At 45.5% G+C, this 18,933-nt stretch overlaps 1 protein-coding gene across 1 annotated transcript in view; it reads left to right on the top strand.

The window, feature by feature from the left end:
• Positions 1–16,448, top strand: part of bmper (BMP binding endothelial regulator) — a 23,821-nt gene extending 7,373 nt beyond the window's left edge. Inside the window, exons 4-15 of the mRNA XM_076279433.1 lie at positions 1,465–1,547; positions 3,302–3,392; positions 3,800–3,882; positions 5,832–5,931; positions 6,312–6,421; positions 7,062–7,202; positions 7,793–7,897; positions 9,737–9,782; positions 10,072–10,398; positions 10,582–10,918; positions 13,888–14,018; positions 15,312–16,448. Coding sequence (XP_076135548.1) covers positions 1,465–1,547; positions 3,302–3,392; positions 3,800–3,882; positions 5,832–5,931; positions 6,312–6,421; positions 7,062–7,202; positions 7,793–7,897; positions 9,737–9,782; positions 10,072–10,398; positions 10,582–10,918; positions 13,888–14,018; positions 15,312–15,493 — 1,736 coding nt within the window. The 3' untranslated portion in view covers positions 15,494–16,448. The remainder of the gene's footprint in view (positions 1–1,464; positions 1,548–3,301; positions 3,393–3,799; positions 3,883–5,831; positions 5,932–6,311; positions 6,422–7,061; positions 7,203–7,792; positions 7,898–9,736; positions 9,783–10,071; positions 10,399–10,581; positions 10,919–13,887; positions 14,019–15,311) is intronic.
• Positions 16,449–18,933: the final 2,485 nt, after the last annotated feature.

Genomic DNA, 18,933 nt, shown 5'->3' with positions numbered 1-18,933 from the left:
GAGAGGGAGAGAGAGAGAGAGAGAGGAAGAGAGAGGGAGAGAGAGGGAGAGAGAGGGGGAGAGGAAGAGAGAGGGAGGAACACACAGATAGACAAACCCAACACTGCTGCCACCCTATGGAGGAATGATGCTCCTACTGCAGAAGTATTTCCCTATTTCCCCGTTTCCCTACAATGGAGGCTACAATCTCCCTGATGTGGTGAGACCTCGGGCTTCCCTCGCTCTCTGTGATTGATTCCCTCTCGAGTCTCTCCAAGCCAATAAATCGGACCGATTTGCACAAGTTGTAATTTAAACTGCGCTTATAGACCTATAGATGTAAAGTCCTCGTCGAGTGACTCCTCATTAGATGTGGCCGGTGGCCCGATGGTTTCTGAGGTGCGCGGCTGTCAGGGATGGGATGCAGCAGCAGGCCGATAAATGGGGCACAGAAATAAATGGGTAGTTGTTTTATGAGGCCCTGAATCTCGGCTCCACAGTTCGGGCCCCAGGCCGGGGGCCACGTGCACTGGGCTCGCTCCTGCTCCTGCTCCTGCTCACGGTCGGGCTGGAGTTCCTCCTGGGGTCACTACGGTCGGGCTGGAGTTCCTCCTGGGGTCAATCCAAACACAAGCCTCCGCCTTTGCTGCCTCCCAGCATGGGGGTGCGGCCCTTTTGTTTGTGGCTGGGACCGCTTTTACGAGTTGGGCTTTATTAAAAAATGCCTGGACTTTTTAACACGCCTTCTCTCTCTCTCTCTTTCTCTCTTTCTCTCTCTCTCTCTCTCTCTCTCTCTCTTCTCTTTCTCTCTTTCGTTTTCTTTTTTCTCTCGGGTTTATTCTGAATGGAAATCCCCATGCTGTAATCCATCTTAAGTATTATTGTTGAGAACACTCCAGCCATATCTCCACACTGGTCCTTTTTTATACCTCTCCCTCTCTCTCTCTCTCTGTAGGCCACGTGTTTAATAATGTTTTCTTATGGAAGTCTCTGATGGAGACACTGAAGGCCTACTATAGGGGGAATGGCCCGGCCCTGGAGAACACGCCATCAGTGTGTTTTAGGGCTGCTACTCTTGCTCTTGATTGTTTGTACAGATCGTGATCTTATCTCTGAAATTGACTCACTGTGTTGTTTCCATGTGCCCATTTCCTCTAAAATAATATTAGTGACTGCTTACATGTGATGTGGGGTAGTGTTTGCAATTTCATGGGAAGTCCCTGATGTATGGTGCTTATGTTTGGGTATCTGGAGGATTATGGTAAAGTAAATAACCATTTTGACCAAATGACAGCATAGTTTAACGTCTTCTCCTTTTCTCCCTCTCCCTATCCATCTCCTTCTCTTCTTCTTGTCTACTCTGACTTACGCTTCCTCTCTTCACCCCATCTTTTCCATCATCCTCTCTATCCTCTCTCTTTTTCTCTCTCTGGTCTCTCTCTTTCTCTTTCTCTTTCTCTCTCTTTGTATGTTGTCTTGCTATAGGTTGCCAACTGGAAGGGAAGTCCTATAACAGCTCATACAGCTGGAGCTCCTCCACTAAGCCCTGCATGACTCGCCGCTGTCAGGTGAGTCCCTTAGACACACTCAGTCCAGAGAGAGGGGGAGAGACGGAGAAAGAGACAGAGAGAGAGAGAGAGAGAGCCGGAGAGTAAAATCGGATGGGGGACAGATGCGGTGGACTCAGGAGAGAGAGAAAGAAAGAGGAAATTCTGAAAGAGAGAAAGAAACAGAGAGAGAGAGAGAAATGGAGAGATGAGAGAAAGAGACAGCCTTAAACGATTTATGGTTCATTTATTCCGGAGAGGAGCCAGGTGAACTTGGCTGCGTGGTCCTCCACACATCTGGACTCAAGCCTCCCAAACTTCAACCCCCCCACCCCACCCCCCCCACCCCCTCATAGAGGCCCACCCCTACACACCACAGCCTGTCCTCCCAGCAACCATCTGCACCCCCCCCCCCACCAATTCACACACACACACATACATACACACTATCCTCTCTCTCACACACACATATAAACACATCTACTTCCCTCATATACACACAGACACACTCTTTCCACACATTCTCCACAGTCTGCCAGGGGCTGCCGTTCAGCTGGCTTCTGTGTGAACTAATGCGAGAAAAAGGAGCGTAGCACAGCACAGCACAGTACTTGCTCACCCTGCGTGTGTGCGCTCTGCTCAACAAAAAATGACAGACGCGTGTTTGAGCTCTGGAGTGGGTTCCAGAAACGCTGGAGGTCCTAATTCGAGGAACATGTGAGTCCGTGTAAAAAAATGCTAAAGTGGTAATGGAGGTGTCGGAGAGAGCGGCCGTGCTGGAAGCCAGGACAAGCGAACGCAACAATTATGTATCCTCATCCCTGGACGCTCGGGAAATGCGTTGTGTGTTCTGCTCTCAACACAGTTTCTCATGCCAACTTTTGAGAGAGTCATGCGATCGTTCAGCCCACGAGTGCACAACTGCCGCCCTCTGGCTGAACTGAGAGCGCTATTTGGCCTGTCCGAATCGGAGGCTGTTTGACAGGCATGCCACTGATCTTCATGAGATCCTCACTCTCCTTTTTGACCCCTTCTACACACACACACACACACACACACACACACAGACAGACACAGACACAGACACAGACACAGACACAGACACAGACACAGACACAGACACACACACACACACACACACACACACACACACACACACACACACACACACACACACACACACACACACACACACTCCACGTCCCCCGTCACTCAGTGTCCTCTAAGTTATGCTGATGTGGTTGTTAAAGCTTGTAGGTCCAGGAGGTCAAAGGTCAGCTGATTGGACAGGGCTGACTCCGAGCAGAGGCCCCTCTCCTCTGACACTGAGTGTGTGTTGAGTGTGTAGTGAGAGAGACGCGGCAGCCCGCTAATCTGCCCCGCAGTGCCCCTAAGCTCAGGCCGAGGCCGAGGGGGCTACGCGTGGCCAGGCAACCGAGAGCCGAGTTGTTGTAGTGCTGGAATGAGAGGCATGCGCGCCCAGAAATGTGCTGAGGTCCACACTGCAGCGACGCGGAGTCTTAGCTGGGAAAGAGCAACACGGACTAGCCGGTGGAATGTTATCACCACAGGGACACTCTCGAGGCGTGGCAGACAGGCTGAAAGTTGTTGTTTAGATTTTGCTTTGCTTTGTTTTGTTTTGCTTTTGTTTGCTTATAGTCTTTAGTTCACTGAAAGTCACTGGAGAAGAGCATCTAGTAAACAACAAATAATGTGATCTTGTCGCTGTGTCTTGTTTTTTTTTTTTTTAATTGGCCTTGTTGTTGTTCTTTCAGGAAGGTGTCATCACTGAGGCTGAGATGCAGTGTGTTGTCCACTGTAAGAACCCCAAGATTCACCCCAAGAAATGCTGCCCGTCCTGTCCAGGTGATCAGCCAGTTGTTTTTCCCTTCATCCGGCCGGCCGTGCTGCAGGGGCCATTGGTGCAGTCAGTTCAGGCCGTCTCGCTCCCAGTCTCCGCTGGCGTGAGCTGAGCAGCTGAGGCCTGACTTTGGCATTACTGGCTCCAAATCAGTACTGCTTCAGAGGACATGAGCGTGGCCTCGAGCTGTCGGGCAGAAGCTGTAAAGAGTGTTTTCCATTGCTTATCCAGACCGTGATGCATCCTCCACCTGCAACCGGGACTAGCCCCCGTAAACAAACCCCACTGATATATGAGCTGCCATATCTGTTTCTGCTGGAACGAGTTAGTTTGATTCGGCAATCCCGCAGACGAGAATTAAGTCATGATGTCCCGGACTAATTTGATTTCCTGATGTGTCACGCTTGCACAGGGTGTATCTTCGAGGGCCGTCTGTACAAGGAACGGGAGGAGTTCCACCCAGAGGGAAAGCCATGTATCAAATGCACTTGCACTGTGAGTATACTCATCACAATGACTTACAGTATGTTTATATATATATATTGGAGTGACAATTCAGAGCTATAGCTATATAACTACTAATATTATATTTCATAATGACCAAGGAATTGCAGACCAAAACTAATGCTTCCTTAAGTATTTGACAGAGTTGCCGCTGTGGTGACTTTCAGGTTGATACCGCTGCGATCTAGGAATAGGCCAACTGTAATGTTTTAGTTCTGCATCACCTCAGATTGCACCTTATATTTCTACCCAAAGGAACACACAGCTGTCTGTGAGAATGGATATGGCATGACCTGTGCACTGAATTAGATATTGATGTTGAGCAGCTGAGTTGTAGGAACAGTTCTGCATTCTGAGGTTTTCTGAAAGCTACCCGTCAACTTACTGAAACTCATTGGGGGGAAAAATGGCTTGCAGAGTTTGGTCTTCAAGTCGATCTTCAACAGAGGAATGCAATGGTGCCATGGTCGTGGTGCTGCATATTCTCTCAGGGCAGCAGAGATGCAAGGGCGGACCAAATTAATTTGTCTTATGACACCCTCGATTTTTCAGCATGGCAGGAAAACTCCACCACAATTCCACCTCCACCTCCTCCCCCGTAAAGATAAATAAGCACATCAGGGACTTCATATAAACACATTAGTGCTTGAGCATGGCTTGCCAGAGAGCGGAGGGGTTGTGGAAAGGACAGCGGAGTGGAATAGGAAGTGTTTTTCTGACCTGGCTAAACTGTGCTGGTCATTGATCTGCTAATAATATAATGCAATATTGACCCGTGTCCTCAGTTTGTCATTCGGTTTTTCTCTGAAGAAAAGTTTTTCTGTGCCTTGTGCTGTTTTTGGGAAATCTTAACATTTACACTGTTGAAATATTCTTTGAATTTGACCTTTTGATATGCATCGATTTGTCTTTACCATCTTTGTACTGAGTTCTGTATTTAAGTTTTGATGAAGTGTTGTGTGTGGTGTGTACATGCGCAGACATGGCCCCCAAAAAATCAACAACATTTTTTTTCAAAATCAACAAAAATTACTTGTAGCACGTCCCATGCACTGCATTCGCTTCGCGGCCCTCTATCGGCTATAACCGCACTATGTAAGTTTGCCAGATCGGGTAGCGGATCTGTAGTTTGATGGAATGAGACATAAGAAACTACAAATTTGACTTGCATCTGACGTCGCAATACATCGTACTTTTATAAGTCATGCAAAATATTCTACCTTGTCTGTGGACATCGTTGTTTGCAAAGCCGGTGCTGGATAAACAAATAGCCTGTGTGCGACAGAGGGAAAGTTCTTTGGTGTCCCTTTAAGTGATATAGATATGGAGACAATTGAATTGACAGGCCCGGACACACACCAATTCATGTTCACACGGCCGTCAGAAATAGTTGATTTGTGGCACCGTGGGGCCTTAGCTGTCCTATTAGGACGAGAGCGCGGGAAGTGAGGGATTGGTCTCGCTCATCGGGCCGCCTCTGAGGCCTGGCTGAGTGATGCTCTCCTCCACGCCACCATGGCCGCTGTCGCCATTAGTTACATTCGTCTCTGTGAGTAGTAAATCAGTTAGGGCTCTCAGGCATGAAGAGCCACGGCTGGTTCCCATAGCAGCAGGTCAAGGGATTTGCCACATGCACCGTTATATCATCCCACAGATCTGGGAGATTAGAGGGATTTTTTTATTGTCTTGAGATGGAAGTTGAGGTAAAACAAACAGATCATTCTATGTGAAAGTAGAGAAAGAAAGAAGTGCCAGTAGTTTCAGTTCACCAAAATGTAAACTTTAATGGACTAATGTATCATGTATTTTGTTGTTGTAATGTTAATGTCTGTGTGTGTGTGTGTGTGTGTGTGTGTGTGTGTGTGTGTGTGTGTGTGTGTGTGTGTGTGTGTGTATGTGTGTGTGTGTGTGTGTGTGTGCGCGCATGTGTGTCACTTCAGGGAGGTCGTACGATGTGCCATCGAGAGATCTGCCCCGTTCTCTCCTGTCCTGCCCACCTGAGTCACACGCCAGCGGGCCAGTGTTGCCCCAAATGCCTGGGTAAGACCCCCCCCCCCCCCCCCCCCCCTCCTCGTACGCCTCTCCCCGCGTTGACCCCCTTTATGAGTTATGAGAAAAGCAGAAAGTCATGCATGGCCAACATGGCTCTACACCTCATTGACAGGGTCAAAGATCCTCCACCTCCACATTCCAATTAGTTAAACATTTCAGCAGACCTTTGGATGAATTGACTTATTTTAACCACCGTTTTTTCTTCATTCTCAATCACCATCTTATGAACATCATTTTGTTCATACGATGTTCATTGTATGGATTTACAAGTACTAAATAGGTCTGTCGGATTAGTCAATGTCACAAGATGAAAATGGCCGTCCTGTAGGCTTGATATGTTTGAGCATCTGTTGGTCTCTCTGCTGTAGGTCAGAGGAAGGTTTTTGACTTGTCACTGGGGAGCTGTCTGTTCCACAGCGAGGTCTACGAGAATGGAACATCCTTCAAGTACGACAACTGCACCATGTGTATCTGTAAGGTGAGAGACCGCCTGCCAGTGAGAGTTATCCTTGCATCCCATAATGATCTCAGGGCATTAGCAGAGTTAAAGCAACTAAACATGTCTCTGGAAACTTTATCGATGGGCAGTCATCCTGCATCCGTTTGCAGGATACATTCTGTGGGGAATGCCCTTTCTGTCACAGTTGCTTTTGCAATTGCGTTTATGCCAGAGTCATTTACAGAGCGTAGAATGTGTGCCATAGAAAATCATTGCTTCTCATGTCTCTGGGGCTAAAACTTACAGTATGACCTTGGACTTTGCTGCACTTCTTGACTCTCAGTCCTACTGCACTAGTAGGTGCAGTAGCCCTCAGTGTTCATGATTTTCTGTGGTCAAAAATGAAGTCAAATTCATTGGTATGCCCAAATTCTAACTGACAAATGCTACTATTGACCAACAATCACTTTTTGTCAACCCCATAAGACACATGTACGTATTCAAAATATCCTTAATTGTAATAACATACTGTATACATTAGGGTCACCATATTAGGTACATTAGGGTCACCATATTAAAGTTTTATAAAAACAGGATGGAGCAGAGTTCTTGGACTTAATCTTGGCAAACTTGTTTGTCTGTGACTGCATGGATTTGACGCATGTAATCTATTTCCCAGGATTCCACAGTGGTCTGTAAGAAGAGGTGTTCCAAACCAGGCAGTTGCCGTGGAGGCCAGGAGCCCTGCTGTGACGAATGTCTGTCTTACATTAAGGTCGAGGATGTGAAGTACTGTCGCGTCAAGAACAAGATCTACAGGGTGGGCCATATCACAGTTTCCCTACGTCGCCCATCAATAACGCACACTGTACAAACAACCTCATCATGTACCGCCCTGAAGTTAAGGTCATCCTCAGTGTCAACTTCGCAGCACATACCAACACCCAGTGAGAAAATAAAGAGTTCTGCAGGGGAAACATCCTATGGCTTGCTAGCATGCTATGTGGACATCATCAACATTACGTATAACCTGACAGATTATTTGGTAGCACTTTTGATTGTCTTTACACATGGTTTGTCAAAATTCAAGATCAGTCTTTAAAATTGTTTTGAAGAATTACTGAACATCACCGTAATCTTACTCTAACCATAAATTGTTCTCAACAGAGTATCAATAGATAGTTTATTTACATCTGATTATCTGTAGATAGTCCATAGGTAAGAGACCATCCAAGTAAAGTGTGACAAATTATTTTGATTGCTGTGTGTGTGATTGTATGAATAGACACAGCACACACAGGTATGTGTGGTGGTGCACATAGATTCTTTGGTGACGTGGCGTAGATGAGTGTGGAGTGTGTGTTGACCAAGCATTCCTGTGTCTCTCTGTCCATGCCACGTATACCGTAGGAGGGGGACAGGTGGTCGTCTGTGAACTGCACTTTATGCACCTGTGTGAAGGGGAACATCGAGTGCCAACCCAAACAGTGTGTACCCATCACCAGCTGTCCATCGGTGAGTGTGTGGGGCGACAGTGAGATCTTGCATTGGTGGTAACAGGGAGGGGGTCACCAGTTTTTGCACGGGATCAGCTAAAGATAATGCACTAGAACGGCTCTAGCTAGATAAGACTAATAACCAAACAAACAAGTAGCTGTGGCTTCACTACATAAGGAGACTGGATATGTACAAACATTGTAAAATTTCAAACTCACAGAGACAGTGTTTAAAGCAACACCAAAGAACTTTTCGCACGCACTATTTGTTTATCCAGCACTGGCTTTGGAAATAACAATGTCCACAGACAAGGTAGAATATGTTGCATGATTTTATGAAAGTACGATGTATTGCGACATCAGATGCAAGTCACATTTGTAGTTTCTTATGTGTCATTCCATCGAACTACAGATCCGCTACCCGATCTGGCAAACTTACATAGTGCGGTTATAGCCGATAGAGGGCCGCGAAGCGAATGCAGAAGTGCCGTTCACCCTGTTACGAGTTGATGAACCACTCAAACGATTTTGGAAACATTATTTTAAGGTAGAAAAAACTCTTTGGTGTTGCTTTAAGATATGAGAAATGAATAATAGTATTCTAAGAATGTGAGGGCTGAGGGACGGTTCGTGTGGACCTCGTTTTGAGGGCTGATGGACGGTTATGGACCTTGTTTTGAGCCGATATTGTTTCCTCCCATCCTCTGTTGCTTGCCCACCTGTTGTGTCTGCTCAAAGTCCATAACTCTACCTCTGCCTCTTCCAGTAGAGTTATGGAGTGTGACTAACTCACACTTGCTATATGAACATATGCGACGTGTTCTTGTCAGACAGAGAGATATATTTTGTCGGCAACCTCACCCACAATCAACCTTTTTTTTCTACCTGAGACTAACATAGATCAGGTCCCCACTGGCACTTTGCTGGCCTTTGTGCTGCCTGATCTAAATTCACCATCATTCCCCATTAACATTGTCCATGCCTCCCCTCCCCTCTACACTCATGTAAAATTACTTGCTCACCTGTTCTGCAGTTTCCCAGAGTCCCCACCCGTCACACTTGCCAGTACCACCACCACCCCCCTCCCCTCCACACCACCATACACACACACACACACACACACACACACACACACACACACACACACACACACACACACACCTTCACCCAGTCTCCCGAGCCCTTGCCTTTGTAAGCAGATCAAAATGCCTCTGACTCACCCAAGTTTGAGTGACGCTGGAGAAACGCTACCCTATATTTAGGCTCCCGAAAAAAACTCCCCCTCAAAGGCAAAGCCATCAAAGACATGACAGCCCTTTGTAAGGCGTGGGGGTCCAGATAACACTGTGTGTGAGAGGGTGGGTGTGTGTGTGTGTGTGTGTGTGTGTGTGTGTGTGTGTGTGTGTGTGTGTGTGTGTGTGTGTGTGTGTGTGTGTGAGTGGGGTGTCTGCCTTTTTGAAAACATCCCTGGGGTGGAGAGGAGGTGGGCGTGGGACAGGGGCTCTCTGATGTGCTCTGATAGAAGTCAGCACTACCACCACCACCCACCCACAACCACTCACTACACCACCCACCCACAACCACTCACTACACCACCCACCCACAACCACTCACTACACCACCCACCCACAACCACTGCCACTAGCCTGAGCGCCTGCTCTCCTCTGTGGCTCGGTCCCCATCTCATGTTTCCCCAGAACAATGTCTGTCAGTCTGTCCCCCTGCTTGGACCTGACAGCGTGTATTTATATCTGCGGCTGCGCTTCTGACTGCCTCTCTCACTTTCTCTCGGTCTCTCTCTCTTTCTCTCTCTTTCCCTCTCTCTATCTTTCCACCTCTCTGCCTATTCTATTCACAGAATAAGATACTGAATCGAACTGGCTGCTGTCCTGTTTGCACTGAAAGTGAGTAAGTCATTCAGTTCCTTCTGATCTCAGTTTGTTGCAGTCTGAAGGGGAATGAGCAGGCCTTTGCTTGTTGACCTAGAAGCTATTTATTTATAGCTATTTATTCACTCATCATGTTGAAATTACACACCAATCTGTTACCTGCCCTGTATACCTGCCCAGGTCAAAGGATATTGTTAGATTATTTTTTGTTAGCCTTGAAGTCCAAAAATGTATACTCTTGAGATCATAAATGTATAATCTCTGTCCCCTCTCTCTGTGTTTTCTCCCACTCCTTCTCCTCCAGAGCCAGGTGTGTGTACTGTATTTGGGGACCCCCACTACAACACGTTTGACGGGCGCACGTTTAACTTCCAGGGCACGTGTGAATACGTGCTGACCAAAGATTGCTCGTCGGCGGCCAGCTTCGTGGTGCTGGTGAAGAACGACGCGCGACGCACGCGCTCCTTCTCCTGGACCAAGTCTGTGGAGCTGCAGGTTCCCGGTCTGAGCATCAGCCTGCACCAGCATCTGACGGTCAGGCAGAACGGCACGCGCATCGCCCTGCCCTTCCACAGCACCGGTGTCCACATCGACCTGGATGGCTACCTGCTCAAACTGACATCCATCTTAGGTCAGTCAATGTGTGTGTGTGTGTGTGTGTGTGTGTGTGTGTGTGTGTGTGTGTGTGTGTGTGTGTGTGTGTGGCTGTGAGAGAGAAAGGAAGAGAGATTGTGAAACTGATCATTCAGACCTATAACATATAGACCCCCATCTCCCACTTTCTCACCTTGTCTTACCCCCCCACCCCCCTCAGGACTGGAGATCACCTGGGATGGGGACAGTTTCGTGGAGGTGGTGGCCGCACCACATCTGCGGGGTCGTCTGTGTGGCCTTTGCGGGAACTACAATGGCCACAAACGGGACGACACCATCGGCGGTGATGGCGTCTTCAAGTTCGACGTGGACGAGTTTGCAGAGACGTGGCGCATCGAGGGCAACGAGGTGTGCACTCAGCCGCCGCGCAGGCCCACCTCCTACCTGTGTCCCGGTTCCGTCAAGGTGAAGTTCCGCGCACACCGGGCCTGTCAGAAGATCAAGTCCTGGGAATTCCAGAAGTGTCACCCGGTTGTGGACTTCACCTCCTTCTACAGGTGTGTTTGCCAGCATTCACTGAGAATGTACTTCCAGAAGTAGTTTCTGGAAATCAGGTGCAATAGTTTGGTTACCATCATGTGGCTTGTGTAGAGTTCACAAACAAGCACTGGTCTGATAAGACTTTTTTTTTAGCACCTTTCAATCTCAGGTAAGAAAGTGCTTTTGTGGAGATAAATGCTTAATGTGCCTAGTAGTGTTGCGTGGGTCAACCCGTTACCCGCGGACACGGGCGGGTGCGGGTAAGCTTGATCGGAAAATATCGCGGGTGTGAGCGGGGCGGGTCAAAAATTGACAAAGCACTTCTTCTCACAAAGTTCTCACTTAGTTATTAATAATGTAGGCTACAGAACATTAAGTGCAACAAACCTTCTTGCAATCTCTCTTAACTGCATAAAACAGGTTAAGATATGATTAGTCTACAAGACCTTCAGGGTTCGCTGCAACCTGCATTCCCGCAACATTCTTTCATTAGACAGGTGCAGCTTTGTTAAGTTTGTGGATGCATGCTATAATGATAATTTTCAACTTTCTTTCAATAGACAGATTTCTGGTTCAGTTCATAAAAATGTAAAGTTTAGGCAACAGACAGATATGAAGGGTTTAAACCGATTGAACACGTCTGTGTCAATGCGTGTGTGTTTGCGCGCGCGCCTGAGGAGAGAGAGAGAGAGAGAGAGTTCATGTTACTTGATTTTTATCTAAATACATCAATAAAGAATTAAGGATCTTTCAGTTTGATTATTTATTTAGTAGGCCCAGCCTATGTCCATGAAGCTAGATTCAGATTCAATTAATCCATGCTAGCGAGCCAAGCCTAGAGCAACAACTCTTTGTTGAAGCATATAGCCTACAGTGCAAATTCTTCTTGTTTCAGTGTTTAGTTAATAAGAAAGCATTGTCTCTACCTCAATATGAACTACAAAGGATAGCCTAGGCCAGTGTTTTTCAACCTTTTTTGTGCCACGGCACACTTTTGACACTTAAAATGTCCCACGGCACACTAACATCCTGTGTGAAGAAAAAATAAACATACCATAGCCTAAAATTTCAAATAATACACAGATGGCCTTATTATGGCTTCTATGCAAGACCTGCTCAATATACAAGCGTCTGTCATTTGTAGGTGACTATATCTAATTTAATTGTTGTTTTGAACTGGATATGTGATGATTCTGTGAATTCTGGATATGGGGCCCTGGTGTACAATGCCTGCATACCACAAATAGTGCAATCATACAATCAATGAGAGCATGTGGTTCTAAATTCTTTGATGCAACAGTTGCTTTTCTGGACCAGTGAGTGACATTTGGGTAATTTTCTGCGGCACACCTGATGATCTCTCACGGCACACTAGTGTACCGCGGCACAGTGGTTGAAAAACACTGGCCTAGGCTATTAGGCACATTGTTTTTTTTTTTGTCGGGTCGGGTCAGGTTCGGGTCGTTAATCAGCGCATATTTTTGAGGGTCGGGTGGGTGCAGATCGACTCTCCTGACGGGTCGGGTGGGTACGGATGTTAAAAAACCTTAACCCGCGCAACACTAGTGTCTAGCAACTGGCATCAAAAATCACAAACAAAACTATCCAATCTTCACAACTCTTTAAATTCTGTTCAGGGCGTTTTTTTTTTATGTTTTGTTTTCAGTCCTTCGTAAATCTGCCCTGACGGAGAAATAGCATTTAGTTCCATACAGCATCCCGTGCCGTGAAACCCATGAAACGTTTCATAAGACGTTTTATTTGATGGGGTTGAACTCATGCGACATTAGCAGTAGCTCAAAGCCTAGCTCCCCACCATTTAATCTCAACTTGGTTGTTTCAACGAAAGGGGAAACCAGCAGAACGATATAATGGGTGACTGTGAAAGATCACAGTGAGGCAGTGTCTACTATCTTACCATTCACCCAACTACTTCTCACTCAACCAGAAGGATTTTAAAAGCTCTTAAAAGTGAATGAAAGACACACGCACACAGACACACACACACACACACACACAATCATACAGTAAAGACATTGGAAGAGATGATGGTGGTATGGTTTGAAGTATTGCGTGACTTTATCACTCTCCAAACCGCACAGGGTTTTTTTTAACAGGCTCCAAGCACCAATTCACACCAGACTGAGGGTTCGTCATCAAACTCTGCCCCCCCCCCCCCCCCCCCAGTCTGCTGGCCTCCCTTCAGAAAGCAAAGTGTTTTTCAACATGGCTGTATAGACCACCATTTTGGTCACTCAAAAACAAAGGGAGCAATCTGTTATACCGCCTTCCTCTTGTGTACTTAACAAAAATGTGCAAAAGTCATCCTCAGACTCTTTCTGTGTACACATAAAACAGATGTGGATGACCAAGCACCTTGTTTGTGGATGAAAAACCTCAAAATACCTAAGCAGTTTCGTGGAAAAGTTTGAAGGATTAGGGTAGACAGAGAGGGGTCATCTTTGGACTATGATCAAGAACTTAGCAGGTGTCCAAGGGTTACTTGTATTAGATTCTTCGTTTGGGGTTAGGGTTAGGGTTAGGGTTAGTTGCATTGGAAAAACAGCTGACTGACAGTTGGCTGATAAATTTGTGTGGAATTTCCACCGGATCCGTAGGATGTCACAACATAATCCATCTCCTCCTGTGTACCTATCCTGACTGTGAGCTAGCCATAGATTTAAACTATTCAGCAAACCTCAAACACAGGAAAACCCTGACTGTTCTCTTTTTGTGTGATAAGATCGAGATTTCTTTGGCCACTGAAAACATTGCTTCACAGCAGATGCATTGCTATTGGTGGAATGCATCTGAAACCTTGCACTCCTGACACACTGACAGGATATTGAGTTGAGTAATTGGACATTTTGTCAATAAATTGTGACAAGTCACTTGATTGCAATGGAAACAGGCACAATGGAAACAGGCACAGCCACACACTCCATTCCTCTTTATCCATCTCTCTAACCCACACCTTTTCTTTCAGGTCATGTGTAACGGACATGTGTGAGTGTCCGGTGCATAAGAACTGCTACTGTGAGTCCTTCATAGCCTACAGCCGAGCGTGTGAACGAGAGGGAGCCGTGGTGCTCTGGCGACCCGAGCAGAATTGCATGAGTGAGTAGCTGACTGCTGACCATCCATTTCGTTGGACTTGTCCAGTGACAAATAAGCCTGCGATTGCACTACATAACATTGTTGTCATGGGTACGAGAATGACCTTTTGCCTCAGTTTTAGGCAAACTGGGCACAAAAAAGCGCAAAAAAAGCATATTGTTGTACACGCCAGTATGTTGAAAATTTTAAATTCACACAGTTTAATGGACAAAAAGGAAACATCTGGCAAGAGTTGATGAGAGCAATCATGAAAAAACAGAGTGTCACACACACTGGTTGTCAGTCCCACCTGTTTGTTAGGCCCAGATCAATGTCTTTATCATAAGTCATAATGCCTGCAGCCCACCTAGTGCATGACATGTCAGGAGCATGTTCATGGTCCATCTATTAGCATGACATGTCAGGAGCATGTTCATGGTCCACTTATTAGCATGACATGTCAGGAGCATGTTCATGGTCCACTTACTAGCATGACATGTCAGAAGCATGTTCATGGTCCACCTACAGTATTAGTATGACATGTCAGGGGCATGTTCATGGGCCTCCTCCCAGTGTTGGCCTCTTCACAATCTTACTGTATATGGTTGCTAAAGGGACAGCAACGAGGAGTATCCAACTGAGGAGACTTTAGGGGGGCACCTCCTGCCACTTTGTCAAGAGCTAGAAACAAAGCAGAGTGACCAGTGGCATTACATTATGAGCATAGAGATTAAAAGGCTAGATGGTGGTGCCTTTCACCTGTAGGGTATCTAGTATAAGCTATCAGATAACACCCAGCAACCACAAAAGGCTAAACATGCTAAAAACAACACGTATACGGTACATTTATTTGTGAAAAAGGGAAAAGACACTTCAGTTGATTTAGATCAGTGGTTCTCAAAGTGTGGGGCGTGTCCCACTAGTGGGGAATAGAGACATGACACAGGAGGGGTGTGATGAACAGGAGGAAATTAGTTTTTTTGTGCCTATCTTTAATAATGCCTTTCTTTTTGGACCAGGAAGATCTAGACTCAAAACAAAATAGCCACACACAAATATAGGAGACTTAAACAGACTGACTGATGAATTAAAATAACATCTGATCCAGCTGACCGAAACGGGAAATGTAACGTGGAACCAAAACACGAAAAAAATATTTTAACATTACCATTTTGATGGGGTGATGGGGCTTTATCTGTGTTAAATTCTGTCTTACCCTCTCTCTCTCTCTCTCTCTCTCTCTCTCCCTCTCTCTCTCTCTCCCTCTCTCTCTCTCTCTCTCTCTCTCTTTCTCTCTGTTTCTTTCCAATCCAGCGACCCAGTGTAAGCACGGCGCCGTGTATGACACGTGTGGGCCAGGCTGCACCAAAACGTGCGACAACTGGAACGAGATCGGGCCGTGCAACAGACCGTGTGTGGCCGGATGCCACTGCCCAGCCAACCTAGTGCTGTTCCAGGGCCGCTGCATCAAGCCCACGTCCTGCCCGGGCCGATGACCCTGGGAGGCCTCAGGGTGGAGATAAGGGTGAAAGGGAAGGACAGGGACTCTGGAGTCGAAGGGCTGCAGCACAAACGCTGAGAGACTGCAGTGGTTCCCACGGTCCTGGACACAACCGAAGCCCCTTTTTCTTTCTTTTTCTTCCACTTGGGTGACTTCACAGAGCCACTGCTGAATGATGATGAACTTCTCTTCTCCCTGCTGAGGTAACACAGCAGGCCGCCGCCACCACCAGAGGCGCTCTCAGGACAAAAGAGAAGAGAGGCAGATTAGAGAAAGGCCATTCCCCTCCTTCAGTTGAGGCCAAGACTCTAAGCCCAAAGGCCTGTTGGTCTGGACCTCTCTGAATACTGGCTACTATCAACTACAGTTCCGTGTTCAACCTGGAAAAGCAACTCAAGATGCTGCATAGTGGGAGCAGGTGACACAGACCTGCAGCTGAACAATGCATTCACATCTCCGAGCACTCTCATCTAACTCAGCAAAGAAAGCTAAAACACAAACACACACACACACACTCAGTAGTTACTATTAAGAATACAGCTCTGGCTGTCTTATTTAATTCCCAACTTCCGTGTCATTCATGTGTTAAATTTTATACTGTAAACTAACAAGATTTGTACAAAAAGACACCTTTATGTCATTATTGATATTATTAAGTATGGTTGTTGTTTATGATATTGTTAATTTATATGCATTGGCCAATTGAAATGTTGTAGCAAGAGCCAAATAATCTAATTTTGTTTAAAAAATAATGTAAAGGGAAAAGATATTTATATTTGTGTTGTATTTTGTGCTATTCTGAGGAGAAATACCCAAATGTGACATGTTATTGCAACATCACAGGGACACTGTACTGTATTTTTGGAAAAAAAAGAAAAAGAAAATGCTCAGTGTATGGTTGTGTGTTCATTTTCTAATTGAAGATGTTCATATGTACTTTGTAATTATGATATTTAAGAACAATGATATGTGCTTTAAATGAACATCCTGTCTTGTCTCCTAAGTTTCCTTTGGTGTTTTTTTTTTTTTTTTTTTTGGGGGGGGGGGGGGGTACCAGAAGAGGCATTTTGGTTCAGGAGTCCTCCTAACCACTTCACATTACATTTCACTCTCTTAACAAACACCTCTCTCCAACAGTCACCATCCCTATTCCTCTAAAAAGGTTCACTGTGTAACTTTGATGCAAACTTTTAATAATCATATTTGCACCAAGACAAAAACATAGATCACTTTTAATGGTTACAGAACAGAATACCATTCTATATCTAGCTGCACTGTTTACATTCAACTGGTAAGGAAATAAGAACTCCTGTTTGTTATACAGAAATGGTTAAGTAAGCAGCCAGTTAGTTGAATATTACCTTAACCATAAAATTGTACACAACAAACTTGAGAATCAAGAATATTTTAAGTAGAAACCCATTTTAAGTTACACAGCACAATACTGGATTACAGCCACATAGGATGCCTATTTATCCCATGGAAATTCAGCACTTTTGATTCCATCTTCCACTTATGAGAAATGAAGCTGCTTTCCTTGTTCTGTTTTCCTTATCCTAGTTTTACAGAGTGTTTCTCATAGAAAGACTTCCAACTCTATTAGATTAACTGTGTTGAACACACAGGAAGCATCTATTCACAGTTATCAGATATTGCTTGCAAAACAATATCTAATGTCTGTGTGTGAAACTCCTTTGCACAATTCTTCAATCAGTAATTACTCCTTTATCATAAAAGACACAACCTCTCTGTTGCTATTTGCATGCTTGGATCACCAGTGTTTCCTCTATGTTGATTTGGTAGTGGCGGCCCGTCACGGTTTAATTTTCTTCCCCCACGGTATCAGAAATGGGGCAGACGCACAATAGTTTTAATAAGACAACGTTCAACTTGTCAGTTCTGACAGCTCACGTCCTGATATCAAACATCTGGAAACATTAAAACGATAAGTGAGTCACTAATATAATACAAATTGGAAATAGTCTATAGATGTAGTAATAGATGTAATGATGTTAAAGTAAATAGTTGTGTTGTATGACACGGAAAAGTTTATTTTTTAATGATTTGGGTTACACAGACGCACAAAGGCTGCACGACCTAAACGTTTGTTACCCTTGTTGCTAAATGTGAAAATAAATTAGCTAAAAGAAGTGCAACCATTTTTTTTTATTTTCTAACGAATTAGGCTAGCGCATGCATTATCATGGCCCTATAATGGGGCAAAGACAGGCGGGATATCCGACGATCCTTTTACAGTATACCACTTCACAACGAACGTTCAAATAACCCCCAGAGTTCAGTGTCCATCAGTCCCAACATTAAGAAACATAATCGAAAAGTCCAAGCGTGAATTGGGTGTGTTTTGATTTTGAGAGAGACTGGAGAAGGGCGGTATGTCTCACCGTATGTCTCACAGCAATTGCGATAACCTTGGAGGCTATCCTTACCTCCAAATATCCACATCTAATGAGGGTCGGCGACTGCAAAACCCTCGATACATATTGTTGGAAAGATTAGTTTATGGCCGTTCGTGTGAGTAGCCTATACGTGTGAGGCGCACTCTTGGGCTCCTTGAGACGCGACTAACCTTTCGGTTGAAGTTCTTGTGCGTAGGCTATTATAGAATCCAATCCTGTTGCCCCTGCTATTTATCAACGTAGCTTTTTATTGTTTTTTTGCCACGAATCGTCTGAGCTGTGATGAAATCGTGTGTTGTTTAAAGTTGGGACGATTACTGTAGGCCTAGGCTACTGCCCATATTGGAATAAAAAAAATAAAGGCCCACCCTAGGCCTATCCTAAAATCCTGGCTACGCCACTGTTAATGGCCTCATGTCGGAATGGCAGGACGTTTGAAAAAAGGTCAAGTGCCGCTACTCCGACAATGGAAAAAAAAAATTGTTGCAGTAGTGGGAAGCTTCAGGATTAATGTTAATGCCGCCACTTCGACAATTAGACGCCAATGTCTAAGTAGCGGCATGTCGGAATAGCAGCATGTACCCAGTGAAGCCTTGTGCACATGCATTTCTGCCAAAATAGATGTCCGATAAGTGCCCAAAAAGCGTTACAATATGACCGCCGAGTAGAAGGACTTGCCTAAAAGGACTTTGTTCCCATAGATAGGCTATTAGAAAGCTAGATACGGCATTGTCCATCGAGTTCTATTAGGTGGCATCGTAAACGCAGCCGCCATATTGCTGGGGGCAAACACCTTTACACTTACCAGCAATCAGAGGCACCTTTCTGATTTCCAGTCAGTCACATGCTCTTCCATTGGCCTCCAGTGATTGTTGCCCCCACCAAGGTGGCGTCGCTATTTACGTAAGTTTTGGAGCCCAATGTGTATCTAGCTTTCTAATATGTTTGTCCCTACTGAGAAAACCAGCCATACAACTTCCATGAGCGGCGCCCCAACAAATCTCGCGAGAATCGCGAA

This window comes from Alosa pseudoharengus, unplaced genomic scaffold (genome assembly GCF_046254945.1).
Source record: "Alosa pseudoharengus isolate Yale_2024_CS ecotype anadromous, Long Island Sound unplaced genomic scaffold, YU_APseudo_1.1 YU_APseudo_1.1_scf_12, whole genome shotgun sequence".
Lineage (NCBI taxonomy): Eukaryota > Metazoa > Chordata > Actinopteri > Clupeiformes > Clupeidae > Alosa > Alosa pseudoharengus.
Note: the sequence above shows the minus strand (reverse complement) of the source record. Positions and strands in the feature narration are given on the sequence as shown.